At 52.6% G+C, this 17,330-nt stretch overlaps 2 protein-coding genes across 2 annotated transcripts; one reads left to right on the top strand and one right to left on the bottom strand.

Moving 5' to 3' along the window:
• The first annotated feature begins 460 nt into the window (after positions 1-460).
• On the top strand, positions 461-1,691 carry LOC310890446 (olfactory receptor 14C36-like). Its single transcript, XM_083852803.1, has one exon. It carries the CDS (start codon positions 574-576, stop codon positions 1,498-1,500), a length of 927 nt encoding a protein of 308 aa, XP_083708929.1. The 5' UTR covers positions 461-573; the 3' UTR covers positions 1,501-1,691.
• Positions 1,692-8,418: 6,727 nt separating this feature from the next.
• LOC310890435 (olfactory receptor 14C36-like) lies at positions 8,419-9,444 on the bottom strand. Its single transcript, XM_083852793.1, has one exon. It carries the CDS (start codon positions 9,353-9,355, stop codon positions 8,429-8,431), a length of 927 nt encoding a protein of 308 aa, XP_083708919.1. The 5' UTR covers positions 9,356-9,444; the 3' UTR covers positions 8,419-8,428.
• Between the last annotated feature and the right edge of the window lie 7,886 nt (positions 9,445-17,330).

Raw genomic sequence — 17,330 nt, 5'->3', positions numbered from 1 at the left:
CCACACCTCCCCAGGGCACTGCACAGCAGAACTGCCCAGCAAAAGTGACCTGAAGGCAGTGCACTTTTAGAATCTGCTTCATTTTCCTGCCCATGTGCTGAGGCAGAAGGATGGTAATGGAGTAAGAACGTCTGTACTAGAGATTCCTCAAGGATCCCTGAGCGTTGCTGCTGCTCTGGGGCACCTCACACACCTCAGCATACAGACGGTACCGACATCACCTTTGTTGTTTCTTAGGGAATTATTTGACCTTATCCTCACGTCCTGCAGCAGGGACATGTCCCTGGCCTGTGGACTTCTCAGATCACTCCCAGTTCCCTTTTACCTGTTGCTCTAGACTAGGACTGACTGCAGCACAGCCCACAGCACAGCCCCCTGCTTCTTGTGGCACCCTCAGAGCACCAACCAGAGAAAAGACAAGGAGCGGCAGAAAGATCGTCCTGAAATGCATGAGGCAGTATGTTGTTTGTGTGGTGTTTGTTGAGACATGCAATGAATTTTCATCAGAAAAGTCCTTAAATTTTACACAGTCTTTGCTTCTTTTGGACAGGCTCCCTTGCTCCGAGGCAAGAAATGTGTAACAGCAGTTCCATCACCGAGTTCCTCCTCCTGGCATTCGCAGACACGCGGGAGCTGCAGCTCCTGCACTTCGCGCTCTTCCTGGGCATCTACCTGGCTGCCTTCCTGGGCAACGGGGTCATCATCACTGCCATAGCTTGCGACCACCGCCTCCACACCCCCATGTACTTCTTCCTCCTCAACCTTGCCATACTCGACCTGGGCTCCATCTCCACCACTCTCCCCAAAGCCATTGACAATTTCCTCTGGAACACCAGGGCCATTTCCTATGTGGGATGTGTTGCACAGCTCTTTCTGCTAATCTTTTTCAATTTAGCAGAACTTTCTCTTCTCACTGTCATGTCTTATGACCGCTATGTTGCCATCTGCCAGCCCCTGCACTATGAGACCCTCCTGGGCACCAGAGCCTGTGCCACCATGGCAGCAGCTGCCTGGGGCAGTGGCTTTCTCCACGCTGTGCTGCACACTGCCAATACATTTTCACTGCCTCTCTGCTGTGGCAATTCCCTCAACCAGTTCTTCTGTGAAATCCCCCAGATCCTCAAGCTCTCCTGCTCAGACTCCTACCTAAGGGAAGTTCAAGTTCTTGTGGTTACTGCTTTTCTATTTGGGGGGTGTTTTGTTTTCATTGCTCTGTCCTATGTGCAGATCTTCAGGGCCGTGCTGAGGATTCCCTCCCAGCAGGGACGGCACAAAGCCTTTTCCACGTGCCTCCCTCACCTGGCTGTGGTCTCCCTCTTTATGAGCACCATCATTTTTGCCCACCTGAAGCCCCCCTCCATTTCCTCCCCTTCCCTGGATCTTGTTCTGGCACTTCTGTACTTGGTGGTGCCTCCAGTAGTGAACCCCTTCATCTACAGCATGAGGAACCAGGAGATCAAGGTTGCCATGTGGAAAGTGATGTCTGGGTGTTTTTCTTGAGCAATAGATTGCCCGCCTCCTTTTGTAAATCACTCCTAATATTACTCATGATAGACGAAGTCAATGGGTCTTATGCTCTTGTGTTGTTGCTGGTTTTTTCCAATTTTATTTTCTCAAATGTTGTCCACAAAGAAATATAATTCTTCATTTTGGTTATGTATTTAAACCAATTCAAGTGCCTCTTTGTCTTATGTCCTTCCTCTGAGGCCTTTTCTGTGGCTGCAGGTACAGTGCCTGTGTGCAGAGGTGGAGGAGAAAGTCGTGGCCCAGCAGTCCAGCCTGGCAGCACCAGCTCTGGGTCCATGCAGAGCTGCTCTCCTGCCACTGCCACCCTCTCCTGCTGAGCCCTGCTGGCGGTGTAAGGCCTGGCTGCTCCTGTAGCTTGGTGCCAGTGCTGCTGTGTGGCCGTGCTGGGACCGCAGGCAGGGACAGGCAGTGGGCACTTGAGTGACACAGCTGGCTTCCAGAACAGCATTTCCCTCCTAAAAGGGCCGTGCCTGAACGCTCACGTCATCTCTCGGAGTTGCCGTCCCATCAGAATTTGCTCAAAGATGTGAGAAACTAAGTTGTGTTTTTGCAGTAGAGAACTAATTTTCTGTATTCCAATGTAGTTGTGTAGTCATAATAAGGAGAAATGTTATGTAATTATTTGGCAGTAGGGGGCCTCACTGTTCCAAAATAAGGTGGAAGCTTGAGAAAAACAGGATGAGCAGTGTGGGAACAGTAAAACAAAGATCACAGGTTTTCAAAACATAAGAGATGGAAAAAAAAAAAGAAGAAGAAGAAAAAAGGCAAAAGGGAGAAATTAAAGGGTTGGAAAAAAGAAAAATTTTACATATGTGGTGTAGAGGAGTGTCAAGTAGCTTGTGAACCTACAGTCCTCACTGTAGTACTAACAGTACTAAAACTAAGTGTGTATCCTCTTAGGGACGTTCCAGTGGGACTAGGACAAATACCTTATGTGAACTCCACCCTTACCAACAGAGAGATTAGGAGATTTAAGACTTTTTTTTGTGTGTGTGTTTTTTTTAAGAAACAAAGTCTTTAACTGAGGACCCTATAGGACTAGCAGAACAGTCAAATCTGTTTCAAAAGCCTGAACTTGTATTCCTGGGCGGGAAACATCAATCTTGAGTATGTTATTCACTGGAGAAGAATGTTGAGGGGGGGAATGATTCAGCAGGCAGCTGTGCAAGAATGGCTAAGAACTAACACCCCCCCCGGACCAAGAGTAATTCCGATAGAGCAGAAATATCCATTTAGCTAACTACAATAATAACAACCCACAACACAGAAATCCTATGAGAGACTCAGGGTCAGAATTAGAAAGTACTCAGGGATGAATCCTGAGGACCCAGTAGCCCAAGGGCTCTTTAAAGTCCATTTTGTGATTAAAGCCTGGCCAGATATGCAGAAAAAGCTCCAGAAGTAGGGAGGATGGAGTGAACAGTGTATGTAGTATGAAGGTGTACGCCAAGAGGGGAGATGAGACGGAAAAGCAGAGAGCAAAATTAATGGTATTCACAGCATACTGGGTAGTGAGGCAGAGGGTTGGAGATAGAGTGGACTTTGGGGAAGAGTTGGGCCTAGGATGGCAAGGAGAGGAAGAGAGATGAAGGAATGGCAGACAAGGAAAGCTACCTGTGTTGCAGCCTAAATCCTGGCAGGGACAGGCTTTGAGAAGATATTTTAAGTGTGGCCAGCCCAGTCACTTCAAATAGGAGTATGCAGAGTGGAAGAAGGAGGAGAGATTGCTGATATAAATTCAGAATAGGGGAGTCGGGGCTTCTCAGAAAGCCAGTTCCCTGATAAATGAAGATGTGTACCTCAAGGGTTCCTCAAGTGTACCTCAATGGGGATCACTCTACAATTATCGTTACGGGCAAAACAGACTTGGCATAGGAAGATGAATAAAATTGATTACCTATTGCTGATGGGAACAGAGAGGAACAGAAAAACAAGCTGGGGGCACCTTCCCCCATCCACTCTCTTCCACCTCTTCCCTGCCCTGAGTGGCGCAGGGGGGCTGGGAGCAGGGGCTGCCATCAGTCCATGGTGCTTTGTTTCCACTGTTCCTTCACTGTCGCTCTCCCCCCTGCTCTGGTGTGGGGTCCCTCTCGTGGGGTGCCGACCTTCCTGGGCTGGTCCTGTGTGGGATTCTCCACGGGCAGCGAAAAACGGGCTCTTTGGAAGCTGCTCCAGGTGGGGGTCTGTTCCGCAGGCTCTATTTGTCAGGAGCAAGCTGGTCCCCAGACCATACTAGGAATGGGAAGGGAAAATCATGCTTAACCAACCTGATAGCCTTCTGTGATGAGATGACTAGCTGGGTAGATGAGGGGAGAGCAGTGAATGTGGTCTACCTTGACTTCAGAAAGGCTTTTGACACTGTTTCCCATAACATCCTCATAGACAAGCTGAGGAAGCATGGCCTACATGAGTAGAGAGTGAGGTGGACTGATAATTGGGTGGATGGCAGAGCTCGGAGGGTTGTGCTCAGTGGTGTGAAGACTAGTTGGAAGCCTGTAGCTACCGGTGACCCCCAGGGGTCAGTACTGGGTCCAGTCTTGTTCAGCTTATTCACTAATGACCTCCTTTTCTTTTGGCTCTATATCAGGATCTGCTTTTGTCCCAGTGACTTGCGGAAAACGGACTCCACAATCAGTAAGATTGTAAAGTAGGTATGTTTATTCAGCGCTGGGCAGCATGGGGGGTAGTCCCGCCAAAGTCGTGCGCGCCTGACGCAGCAACTTGCCTTGGTTATATGCAGTAAAGGGTTACATATGCATGAAGTTTCACAATATGCCTATACATATTCATAACCTGTCCCCGCTTCGTATTAAAATTAGTTCCAAGGAGTCATTTCCATAAACTCCTCCCATCTGCGCTTGCGCAGTGCATTCTGGTGGTGGTCGTCGGGGGTCGTGGGGATGAAGATTGATGACTCTTCCTCATCACCGCTAGTTGACCTCTTGTCTCTGCACAGACTCAGTTGCTTCTTGGATCTTGTCCATCCACAGGACCAGTTTCTACCAGTTTCTTAAGATAGGCTCACACTCTTATTAAGAGTCTGACCTTGGTAAAGGGGCCCAAGGCTTCTTGCTTTAATTAATTTGCACAAGCACCATAGTTAGTAAAGACACTAAGTAGGATCCTAGTTTCATGCCGTCAGCACTCTATCTCTACTTGATAAGATTCCCCTAACTCCCTCTCTCACCAGCAACTGCAGTGCCTTGCAAGGGGCTGGGGCTGTGGTGGCCATGCCCGAGCTCTGCAGCACCCTGTGGCAAGGCAACCGTGAGCGTGGTTGCCACGAGCCCTGCCTGCCCTCCTCCTGCCACGCTCCGTCAGGCGGCTGCAGCAGAGGGGACCCACAGCCAGCCCCTGGCTGCGCTCTGCCACCCGCCTCTCCAGTGCCATCCCTGCTGCCTTGGGTGCTCTGTGACGCGCTGGGTGACCTCACAAGGCCTGCCGGCCAGCACATCTCCTGCGGGGCAACCAGGCCGCACAGCGGCAGGGACCTCACCACCGCCCTTCCAGCCTCCTCCCCTCCCCTCGGCCACGGCCTTGACTCTGCTGGCAGGAGCGGCCTTGGGAGGCGCTTCCTGGCCTCCTCTCGATAGCGAGCTGAAAGGAAAAAAGGTCTATTCCTTGACAGAACAATGGCATCAAATTTGAAAAGCTTCATTGGCAGGTAGGTGAAACCTTTACTAGGTTTTGTTAGATAGAAGGAAGTTTAGAAACTTTCATGCCTGATGTTAGCTTACTCACTAATTAGTCAGCTTTATCTATAAGAGCCTCCAGACTTGTATCTCAGAATGAGGGCAAGCTGACCCAGGCCTAGAGGATGTGTCAGAAGATTAGGCGAGGAACTCATGCTATGCGTATATCCTTGGATGTGTAAGCAACTAAGCTTTGTATGCATGCCTAAGATGAAAGAAGAAGAGAAGAAAGATTTAGATGGCTTGAGCATGGACAAGAACTGGATTCAACTAACGAACATAGTGAGGAAGACTACCGATGACCACCAGAGACCCCTGAAAGACCACCAGTGGAAACAAATGTGCATGGGTCAGAGACATTTACTGATTTTAATGAGTTACAGGAAATAGCATGAATATGTTTTGGGGAAATCTGATTAACATGTATGTTTTGATTGTATATAACCCCTATAGCTCAAACAGTTCTGTAAGCACACTAGGTGGACTGATCCCCACTAAGTCCAGCACCTCAGTAAAAGAACGCCTGCTTTCTAAAACTCCAAACTGAGTCTTAGAGAGCTCCTTTGACTGGCTTTTACAATATCACCCTCGCCTCCTGCCAGCTGCAGGAGGCAGCCCTTTCCCCTGCCCAGTAGGATGGCAGAGGCAGGGCAAGACATGGGAGAGTTAGGCCCTGTAGCGCCCATGCAGAACGCTTGTGACAACGTGGGAGCTGAGATTGGGCTCTGTGGTGCAGAGGAGGCCCCATGCAGAAAAGATGAGGTTAAACAACAACTTTGCAGGGGGGGTCTCCAGCTTGGTTTGGCACGGGAGGCTTCTGGCCACAAAGGGGCAAGGGATGGGTCAGCCACAACTTCTCTGGACAACCTGTTCCGTTGACCACCACCCCCAAAGGAAAGAATATCTTCCTTATACCTTATTTTAAAGTACCCTCTTTTGGCTTTAAAACATTACCTAAAGGCCCCCTTTAGGTACTGGAAGGCTGCTATAGAGTCTCTCCAGGCTGAAGAGAACCAGCTTTCTCAGCCAGTCTTCATTGAAAAGGTGCCCCAGCCCCTCTGTCATGTTTTTGGCCTCTTCTAGACTCCTTTGAATACTTCCATGTCCTTCTTGAGTTCGGGGCCCCAGAGCTGAATGCAGTAATCCAGGAGGGGTCTCCCGAGAGCGGAGTGGAAGGACAGAATCACCTCTCTCAAGCTTTGGGCCAAACTTCTTTGATGCAGCCCAGAATACAGCTGGCTTTCTGGGCTGCAAACTCACATTGCCGGCACAGGTTGAGCTTCTCATCCACCAACACCCCAGGTCCTTCTCCTCAGAGCTGCTCTCTAGCCATTCTCCAGCCAGCCGGTAGTTGTGCTTGCGATTGCCCAAATCCAGTTGCAAGACCTTGCACTTGGCCTTTGGGAACCTCATGAGGTTCTCACAGGAAAATCTCTCAAGCCTGTCCAGGTCCAATGGCATATCATCCCCTCCCTCCAGTGTATCGACTGCACCACCCAGCTTGGTGCCATCAGCATACTCGCTCAGATTGCACTCAATCACACTGTCCGTGTCACTGACAAAGTGTTAAAACAGTGCTGGTCCCAATACTGGCCCCTGAGGAACACCACTCTTTACTGACCTCCACTTGGACATTGAGCTGTAGACTCCAGCTCCTTGAGGGTAACCATCCAGCCACTTCCTTACCCACCAGGTGATCCATCCATCACATGCATGTCTCTCCAATTGAGAGACAAGGATATGGTGTGGGACAGTGTCAAATGATTTGCACAAGTCAAGGTTCATGACGTGAGTTGCTCTTCCCCTCTCCACCAACGCTGTAAGCCCATCGTAGAAAGCCACCAGATTTGTCAGGCACGATCTAGTGAAGCCATGTTGGCTGTCACCAAGAGCCTCCAGTTTGCTGTCGCCACCAGTCCAGAAGGCAGGGTAGCGTGATATGTCAGAGAGAGGCATTTGCAATGAACGTGTGCAAGGAGGGTGACAGAAATCTCATGGGAACACTGGGGGTAATTACTGGAGTTCTGGGGGTAATTACTGGAGTTCTGCACAGAGAAATGTCAGGGCTCTGTGAGGTGCCCACATCTGAGCTGGCCTCACGGACTGCTCATACACACTGGGCTCTTCAGAGACACGAGTCCCTGCCTTGCACACACACAGGCAGTGCACTGCACACTTGCAGGGTCCCTCTGGCTCCTGCAGCCACTGCCAGAGGATGGGAGACGCCTCAGCCCTGCGGTGCATCGCCCTGCTCTGCCCTCCGCTGAGATGCCACAAGGCACGAGCAATGGGCACAGGGACCTCGGAGGTGCAAGGAAGCACATCTCAGAGCTGCGTTCAGGTCTTGCACTTTGGACTAGATGATCTCTGAAGGTGTATTCCACCTGGACTGTTCTGTGCTATTCAGGCAGATGCCCCATGGTTGTTACTCTCAGGATGAAGGGACCTGAAGACACTCTGCCCCACTGGTCTTCATGACACCCCTAGGGATAGCTGATGGCCTTTGTGCTCGCTCTTGTTCCTCTCTCCATGTGCGTACGATGTGCCTGCAGGTAGCAGCAGCACCAAAGGGTTTCTGTTCCCATGTCTTCCCTGCACCTGGACAGGCCCTGCTCTTCTCCCAGCACATCCTGTGTCCCAGGGAGCATCTGGGACTCTCTTTGAGCACATTCTGATCGGATGGCAACTCCAAAAGATGACGTGAGCCTTCAGGCACGGCCCTTTTAGGAGGGAAATGCTGTTCTGGAGGCCAGCTGTGTCACTCAAGTGCCCACTGCCTGTCCCTGCCTGTGGTCCCAGCATGGCCACACAGCAGCACTGGCACCAAGCTGCAGGAGCAGCCAGGCCTTACACCGCCAGCAGGGCTCAGCAGGAGAGGGTGGCAGTGGCAGGAGAGCAGCTCTGCATGGACCCAGCGCTGGTGCTCCCGGGCTGGACTGCTGGGCCACGACTCTTTTCACCCCTACCTCTGCACACAGGCACTGTCCCTGCAGCTACACAAAAGGCCTCAGAGGAAGGATATAAGAAACAATGTTACTTTATTTGGTTTAAATGGAAAACCAAAATGAAGAATATTATTTCTAAGTGAACAAAATTACTCAGAATATTAGTGGAAAGTACCAGCAACAGCAGAAAAAAGACAGGCATGACCTATTGTGAGTAACGTTTTCAGGTGTTCTCAGAAGAAGAGAGGCAAGAATGTTTATTGGTTATGAAAAACACCTGGTCATCAGTGTCCATATGGCATTCTTGAGCTCCTGGTTCCTCATGCTGTAGATGAGGGGGTTCACTGCTGGAGGCACCACTGCATACAGGACTGCCAGCACCAGGTCCAGGGAAGGGGAGGATATGGAGGGGGGCTTCAGTTGGGCAAACATGATGGTGCTCATAAAGAGGGAGACCACAGCCAGGTGAGGGAGGCACGTGGAAAAGGCTTTGTGCCGTCCCTGCTGGGAGGGGATCCTCAGCACGGCCCTGAAGATCTGCACATAGGACAGAGCAATGAAAACGAAACAACTCCCAAATAGAAAAGCAGTAACCACAAGAACTTGAACTTCCCTTAGGTAGGAGTCTGAGCAGGAGAGCTTGAGGATCTGGGGGATTTCACAGAAGAACTGGTTGAGGGAATTGCCACAGCAGAGAGGCAGTGAAAATGTATTGGCAGTGTGCAGCACAGCGTGGAGAAAGCCACTGCCCCAGGCAGCTGCTGCCATGGTGGCACAGGCTCTGGTGCCCAGGAGGGTCCCGTAGTGCAGGGGCTGGCAGATGGCGATGTAGCGGTCGTAGGCCATGATGGTGAGAAGAGATAATTCTGCTGGAATCAAAAAGACTAGCAAAAAGAATTGTGCAGCACATCCCGGGTAGGAAATGGCCCTGGTGTTCCAGAGGAAATTGGCCATGGCTTTGGGGACAGAAGTGCAGATGGAGCCCAGGTCAAGGAGGGCGAGGTTGAGGAGGAAGAAGTACATGGGGGTGTGGAGGCGGTGGTCGCAGGCTATGGCAGGGATGATGACCCCGTTGCCCAGGAGTGCAGCCAGGTAGATGCCCAGGAAGAGCGCGAAGTGCAGGAGCTGCAGCTCGCGCGTGTCTGCGAATGCCAGCAGGAGGAACTCGGTGATGGAACTGCTGTTACACATCTATTGCCTCTGAGCAATGCAGCCTGTCCAAACGAAGCAAAGATTTTAGGACTTTTCTGACGAAATTCCATTGCATGTCTCAACATGCACCACACAGACAACATACTGCCTTATTCATTTCAGGTAGATCTTTCTGCCCTCCTTGTCTTTTCTCTGGTTGGTGCTCTGAGGGTGCCACAAGAAGCAGGGGGCTGTGCTGTGGGCTGTGCAGCAGTCAGTCCTGGTCTGCAGCAGCAGGTAAAAGGGAACCCGGAGTGATCTGAGAAGTCCACAGGCCAGGGACAAGTCCCTGCTGCAGGACGTGAGGAGAAGGTCAAATACTTCCCTAAGAAACAACAAAGGTGATGTCGGTACCGTCTGTATGCTGAGGTGTGTGAGGTGCCTCAGAGCAGCAGCAATGCTCAAGGAGCCTTAGTCTCTAGTACAGATGTTCCTACTCCATTGCCATCCTTCTGCCTCAGCACATGGGCAGGAAAACAAAGCAGATTCTAAAAGTGCCCTGCATTCAGGTAGCTCTTGGCGGGCAGTTCTGCTGTGCAGTGCCCTGGGGAGGTGTGGGGCTGTGAGCAGCCTGCCCCAGGCAGCAGGCTCTGGGCAGCAGCAGGACCCTGCCCTGCCGTGCCGTGCCGTGCCATGCCGGGGGGGCTCCTTCTCCCTCTGCCAGCTCTCCCCTGCCTTTCTATGCCAGGCTGCCCTGAACCTCTCTCCCCCTCCTCTCCTCTCCCCATGCCAGCTGCACGCAGTGCCCCCAGCCCTGCTGCGCCTGGCACAGGAGCTGCTCGTGGGTGGCTGACGCAGCTTCTCAAGTAGTCCAAGTCTGATGCAAACTGCAAAGCCTCTCCCAGTGTTAACGGTGCCACTGAGGGACATTACTGACAAAGCCTCCCCATGGACTTGTTAGAGCAGAAAAGTGCAGGCAGTAATGATGGGGAGACCAAGGCCCAGGAAAGGTGGCCCTGGTGCTGAGGAAACCTTGATGTGCCCATGAAGTCCAACAGTCGGGCCCCGACCCCAGCCTCTGGGAAGGGAGATCCTGACCCTCCAGCAGGGTTTAGGGCTCTTTCTGGGTCAGTGCGCAGTGGGTAAGGGCAGTGCCAAGTACAAGGCTACAGGAGGACATCTCCTAGGCTCCTGGAGGGGGATGAGGAGGCATTGAGACCCTAATGCTGTAAGGATGAGGTATCTCCTCATAGGCCTCACTGACAAGAGCCAGAGCCCAGCAGACAAAGCTGTTGGCTCTGTCGGGGGCTTTCATCTTCCAAAGGATCCTTGACGATAACCATCACAGGCTGTCCTATGCTGTCTCATGTCAGCACCTGTTTCCCTGCAAGACTTACATATCCACCTTGCTTCCCCACCTTGCTCTCACCTGAGCACCTCCCTGCCTTGACTGATGTCTCTCCATCTGCCCTCAGTAATCCATGAAACACAAAGCCAGAGGCTGATCCAGACACCCTCTGGGTGATGTTGTGCACCAAAGCTCTGCTCTTCGAGAAGCATTTCACCTCATACCCCCATCTCACCACCCTGAATCTGAATTTTGTGATGTCCTTTCTTTCCCATGCTCTTTCGGACAAAGAGGAAAAACTCCACCATCACTGCAACCACCCCTCGAGCAGTCTCAGCCTACTTCTCTACTGCCCAGAGCCTGCATGACACAGGGCCAAAGAGCCCAGGTTCCTCAGCCTGGGCCACCCTGCTCCAGAGGTAGCCACAGCAGCACTGAGTCGAGGGGGACGATAACCCAAGTGGTCTGGGTGGTCCCCCGCTGCCCCTAGTGCAGCCCCGTAAGGAGCTGGCCTTGCTCCCTCTCAGCATGTCCCACTGGCTCCTATGGTGTCCTCGTAGCACCCACGCCTTCTCCTCAGGGTCCCCCCTCAGCTGCTCACGTCCAGCCCTGCCCTGATGGATGCAGGTATTCTGCCCCACGTGCAGCACTGGCCACGTCTCCTTGCCACCTGCAGGGGGTTTCTGCTGGCTGAAGGCTGGACATTCCCAAGGTCCCCCTGCCCTGAAGCTCCCTTTTGTCTCCTGTTCATGGTTGGGTGCCGATGGCTCACCGTGATGGTGGTGACTCTCACACGATAACAGCGTGAGGAGTGTCAGGACTCTACAGGCACTAAGGGAGGCCCTTGTTCAGTGGAATTTCTGACCAAGGCAAGAATTACCATGAGAACCATCTCTGAAACACCCAATGACACTACAAAGCAAGCAAAGCCAGGACAAAACTGAATGAATGCTGGGCTTGTTCTCTGCTAGGGTATATTCTGGGAAAACATATACCTGTACAAACACACGTACAATACGGATCCCTCCAGCAGCTGGACTTGGACCCTCTGTCTAGCCAGGAGCTTGCCCCACAGTCCCCTCCCATTTCCTAAACTCACAAACCGTAACGAGTCTCCTGTTCAGAATCACTGAGCCTTTGATGCTGGGAGGCAGCAAGCTCCCGCCGTTTATCTGCCTCCTCCTCCTGTTGATTTTGGTCAGGAGTTCCTTTCTCAATTCGTGCCAGCCTCCTGCCACTTGGCTTACTTCCCGTGTGTCAGGTTGGACCGTTCATGAGCTTGATGAGGAGATGATAGACCAAGGAGGGAGCAATGGTTTGAATCCAAAAGAAGGGAAGATTTAGATTAGATATGAGGAACAATGGACAAGAAACAAAGAACCACCAAAAAACCCCACCAACACTTTTGATTAAAACTTCAAAAATTATTTGGTATTCATTACCTGTGAGGTTTACAGAAGTTGCCAGATATATTTTTTTCTTGGGGGTGAATCTGATAAATTCTTTTAAATTGAACTGTCACTGACAAACCTGTGAGTCCAAAGAAATAAATGCTTAGAGGTGCTGCAGTGCACAGCAGGGTAGCAGTGGCTATGTCACCCAGGTGTCCCAGTGGGGCCGTGACACGGCAGCCCAGCTGGGATAAAGCGCCAGGGATGCAGGCAGGCCCCAGTTGGGATGGAAGCCCCTGGCAGCAGGCAGCAGACGGCAGAGCAGGGCAGGACAGGGAGGTGAGTGCGCGATGGAGCAGGGGCTGAAGCAGTGTGCGAGGCTGAGCAGGGCCAGAGTCCCGCTGCAGCCTGAGCAGGGGCTGGAGCTCAGCAGCTGCTCGAGCAGGGGCTGGCTTTGAGCAGTCCCACAGCACAACGGGAACCAAGTGTCTGCTGCACAAACGGTGTTGCAGACGTTCAGCCTCAGCGGTGACAGGAAGGATTTTGGGTGTCCTGGGAAGATGCTTGGATGTCTTGGGGAGATCCTTGGGTGCTCCGCGATGAGGCACGGGTGCTCCAGGGCTATGTTTTGGTGTCAAGGAAGGTGCTTGTTTGTACCAAGGATGTGATGGGTGACACAGGGTGATGCTTGGGTGTCCTGAGGATCTACGTGGTGCCCCAGGGAGAAGATAGGGTACTCCAGAGAGGTCTTGGCATGCTTCAGAGAGGTGCTTTTTGAACCATTAAGATGCAGAAAGATCTTAAAGATTGCGTGCTCCAGAGAGATCCTTGTGTGTCCAGGGAGACAGTCAGGTGCTGCAGGGAGCTGCTTGGGTGCTCCCGGTTGGTGCCTTCTTTTCTCTGGAGGTGCTGGGGTGCCCTGGACAGATACCGGAGAGCTCCAGCGAGTGCTGTGTGCTCCGTAAAGCTGCTTGCTTTCTCTGGGGAGATGCCTGAGTGCCCCAGGAAGTTGCTTGGGTTCTCCAGAATGGTACTTCGATGTCGTGGGACATTCTTGGAGGTGCTTGGCTTCCCTGGGAATAGGGTAGTGTGTGCTGTGGAGAGAGTTGGGTGCTCCCAGGATGTTTTTGGGTGTCCCCAGGGGATGAGGCAGTAGCCCTGTAGATTCTTTGGTGTCCCACAGAGGTGGTTGGGTATTGAAAGGAGAAACCTTGGTGAGCAGGAGGGCAGCGGTGGCTGTGTGATCGAGGTGTCCCAGTGGGCAGGGGGCAGCGGTGGCTGTGTCACCCAGGTGTCACAGTGGGTGGGGGGCAGCGGTGGCTGTGTCACCCAGGTGTCCCAGTGGGGCCGTGACACGGCAGCCCAGCTGGGATAAAGGGCCAGGGTTGCGGGCAGACCCCAGTCGGGACGTAAGCCCCTGGCAGCAGCTCTGAGAGCGGAGCAGGGCAGGACAGGGAGGTGAGTGCGCGATGGAGCAGGGGCTGAACCGCAGTGTGAGCCTGAATGGCCCAGGAAACTCAAAGGATGTGCTGGTGTGTGCAGAGGAGATGCTTGTGTACTCCCCTGAGATGCCTGGGTGCCTCAGGAGATGCTTTCTTGCTCCATGGAGATTCTTCGCTATCCCAAGAATATTCTGGGTGCTCCCCAGGCTGCTTAGCTGCTCTATCCAGATGCTCCCTGGGTGTGCAGGGAGATGCTTGGTTTCTGCAAGAAGACACCTGGGTGATGCAGGGAGTTTCCTGGATGTCCCAGGAGGATGGACTGGTGATCCTGAAAGTTTCTTGGTGGCTGCAGACAAATGCTTGAGTGCTATCTGGGGATGCTTGTGTACCCTAGGAGATGTGCTTGTGTGCCCAAGGGAGAGGTTTGTTTGATCCAGGGCAAAGCTTTGTTTCTCCAGGGAGGATTTTGGGTGCTCCAGGGAGATGGTTGGGTGCTTTCTGTGTGATGCTTGGCTCCAGGGAGACGCTGGAGTGCTGTGGGGAGATGCTTGGCTCCTGCACGTTGGTGTTTGTGTCCCCTGGGGGATGCCCGGGTGCCCACGGGGACATACTTGAATGACTGTGGCAGGTACTTGTGCACCCCATGCAAGCTCTTGGGTGCCAAGGGAGGTGCTTCCCATCTCCAGTGAGATGTTTGTGTGCCCCAGGTGGTGTTATGGAGCCCTGGGGAGATGGTTGAATTCTCCACTCAGATGTAGGAGTGTGCTGGGGAGATTCTTAGGTACTGCCATGAGGTGCTTGGGTGTTCCAGGGAGGTGCTTGTGTGCTGCAGGGAGACGCTTGGGTGACTGGGGAGAACTTTGGGTGCTCCCGGGAGGTGTTTGTGTGTCCCAGGGATATGCTTTTTTGCCCTGAGGAGATACTTGTGTGCCCTGGGAACATCGTTGGGCTCTCTAGGAAGATGTTCCTCTTCCCCTAGGGGACACTTGGATGCCCCAAGAGGTGCTTGGGTACTGCAGAGAGCCGCTTGCATCCTCAAGGGCTATGCCTGAGTGCTCCAAGTGTGTTGTGCAGTGCCTTAGGGATGTGCTTGGGTGCCCCTGTGAGAGGTCTGTGTGTGCCTGGGGGTACATGTGGCCCCGAGGCAGGTGCTTGTGGTCCCCAAGGATGTGCTTGGGTCCCCCAGGTGGTGCTTGGGTGCCATGGGAAAATGCTTCCCCAGGGAGATGCTTGTGTACCCGGGGAGATGTTGGCTGACCCAGGCCCACGGATAGTTTCTCCAGAGAGGTGCTTCATTGCTGGAGGGAGATTCCTGGGTGCTCAGAAGACGTTCGGGGTGACCTATGCAGATGCTTGAGCACCCACGAGTGAAGCTACTGTTCCCCAGGCAGGTGCTTGGCTCTTCCAAGGAGGTGCTTGGCTTCTCTCTTTAGGTCTGTGGGTGGTTCAAAGTAATGCTTGTCTGCCTTTGGGCGGTGTTGGAGTGCATCAGGAGGTGAGAGGTTGTCCTGGTTCCAGTTAGGACAGAGTTAAGTAGCTCATAGTAGCTCATAGTAGCTGGTAGGGTGCTATGTTTTGGATTAGGATGAGAAGAGCGCTGATAACATGCTGATGTTTTAATTGTTGCAGAGCAGTGTTTACACCAGGCCAAGGACTTTTCGGCTTCTCGCTCTGTCCTGCCAGCGAGCAGGCTGGGGGTGCAGCAGGAGCTGGGAGGGGACAGACCCAGGACAGCTGACCCAAACTGGCCAAAGGGGTATTCCATACCATCTGACGTCATGCTAAACAATATATAGGGGTGGCTGGCCGGGGGGGGGGGCCGGCTGCTCGGGAATAGGCTGGGCATCGGTCAGCGGGTGGTGAGCAATTGCATTGTGCATCACTTGTTTTCTTACACATTATTATTGTTAATACTATTACCATTATCACTATTATTATTATTATTGTTATTATTATTTTCCTGTCTTAATAAACTGTCTTTATCTCAACTCACAGGCTTCACTTTCCCGTTTCTCTCCCCCATCCCAGAGAGGGAGGGGGGAGGGTGAGCGAACGGCTGTGTGGTGTTTAGCTGCCAGCCGGGTTAAACCACAACAGAGGTTTAGACAGTGCAAATTCTCTGTGCTCCAGTGAGGTGCATGAGAGCCGTGGGGAGGTGCCTGTGTCCTCCAAAAAGAAGCTTGGGTTCCCTGGGGAGAATGTTTGTTGCCTCAGGGACAGAGCTGTGTTCCTGGGAGTTTCTTTGGAGCTCCAGGGAAAGGCTTGGGTGCTCCAGGGTGACCCTTGGGTTTCTTGGGGAAATCCTTGGCATGTCCTGAACAATGTTGGAGTTCCCAGGGGCCAGGGAGTTCCTTCCGTGTCCAGTAAGATGCTTGGTTTGTCCCGCAGGATGCTTCTGTTCCCTTGGGAGATGCCCGCTCTCCACAGAGAGATGCTTTGATGGTGAGTGTGATGCTTGGCTACTGGCATGAGATGCTTGTGATCCCCATGGACGTGCTTGTGTTTCCAAGGGAGGTGCTTGGGCTGCCCAGGAAGATCTTGGCGTTTCCTGAGAGGTGGTACTCAGTGGATGCTCGTTGGTGCTGCTGGAGTGACTCAGGAAGATGCCTGGGTTCTCTGGGGTGGTGCTTGGTTCCTCAGGAATATCCCTGGGTGCCTGAGGATACGCTTCGCTCCTCCTATGGAATGCTTGGGTCCCTAAAATGTTCATGCTTGTGTGCCCTGCAATGATGCTTAAAGAAATGGCTGCAGGGAGCTCCAAATGTTTCCATTGGTGTTCCAAAGCAATGTGCCTGGGGAGGAACTGTGTAGCTCCAGGGAGAGGCTTGAGTGCTGTGCAGAGATGCTTGGTTCCTCCAGAAGGATGCTTCTGTTCCCTAGGGAGATGCTTGTTTTCCCAAGAGAGGTGCTTTGATGGAAAGTGTGCTTTTTGGCTACTGAAATACTGAGATGCTTTTGTTCTCCGAGGATACACCAGAGATGCCTGCGTTACCGAGGAAGATCTCTGTGTTCCCTGAAAGATGGACTCAATGGGTACTCAGTGGAGATGCCGGGGTGACACAGGAAAATGCTTGGATTCTCAAAGGATCTCCTTGGTTGCCCCAGGAAGATTCCAGGGTGCTCCAGGGAGGTTCCTGAGTAACCTGGGAAGGGCCTGACGTGCCCAGGGGAATCCTTGTCTCCTCCAAGGTTCTTCAGGGCTGATCCAGGGAGTTTACCCCGGGGGCATTCTTTGGAGCTCCAATGGAATGCTTGGCTTCCTGGAATTTTTTTTTCCAAGTTGCTTTAGTGGTTCAGAAAGACGCTGTTGTTCCCAGGGTGTATTTGAGGGTCCTCCAGGGAGGTCCATCCAAGGTCTTCCCTGGACAAACCGTGGGGAGATGATCAGAAGGTGCTTGGTTTTCCTGGGGATATGCTCAGGTGCCCAAAGAGGTGCTTGTGTTCCCCGAGAGGTGCTTGGGTGCTCCAGGGCAGGAGCCTGGCTCTTAAAGATTGCATGCTCCAGGGAGATCCTTGTGTGTCCAGGGAGACAGTCAGGTGCTGCAGGGAGCTGCTTGGGTGCTCCTGGTTGGTGCCTTCTTTTCCCCAGAGGTGCTGGGGTGCGCTGGACTGATCTTGGAGTGCTCCAGTGAGTGCATTTGTTCCTCAGTAAATCTGCTTGCTTTCTCTGGGGAGATGCTTGAGAGGTATTCGGGTGCTTGAAGGATGTACCTTGGTTCCCTGGGGAGATGCTTAAGCACTCTTGGTATTTTCTTGACTTTTCTAAACAACCCTTTAGTGGTCTGGGACAATTTTTCAGTGCATCCGCAGTGAGATGCTTGAGTACTAGAAGGAGATGCCTGGGTCCACAAGGA

The sequence above is a fragment of the Anser anser genome (genome assembly GCF_964211835.1).
Source record: "Anser anser genome assembly, contig: HAP1_SCAFFOLD_51, whole genome shotgun sequence".
Lineage (NCBI taxonomy): Eukaryota > Metazoa > Chordata > Aves > Anseriformes > Anatidae > Anser > Anser anser.
The sequence above is the reverse complement of the archived record's forward strand: the minus strand, read 5'-3'. Positions and strand labels throughout refer to the sequence as shown.

Bases quoted from the DNA above. Each gene is read 5' to 3' on its own strand.
- LOC310890446 (XM_083852803.1), top strand. From the start codon at position 574: ATGTGTAACAGCAGTTCCATCACCGAGTTCCTCCTCCTGGCATTCGCA.
- LOC310890435 (XM_083852793.1), bottom strand. From the start codon at position 9,355: ATGTGTAACAGCAGTTCCATCACCGAGTTCCTCCTGCTGGCATTCGCA.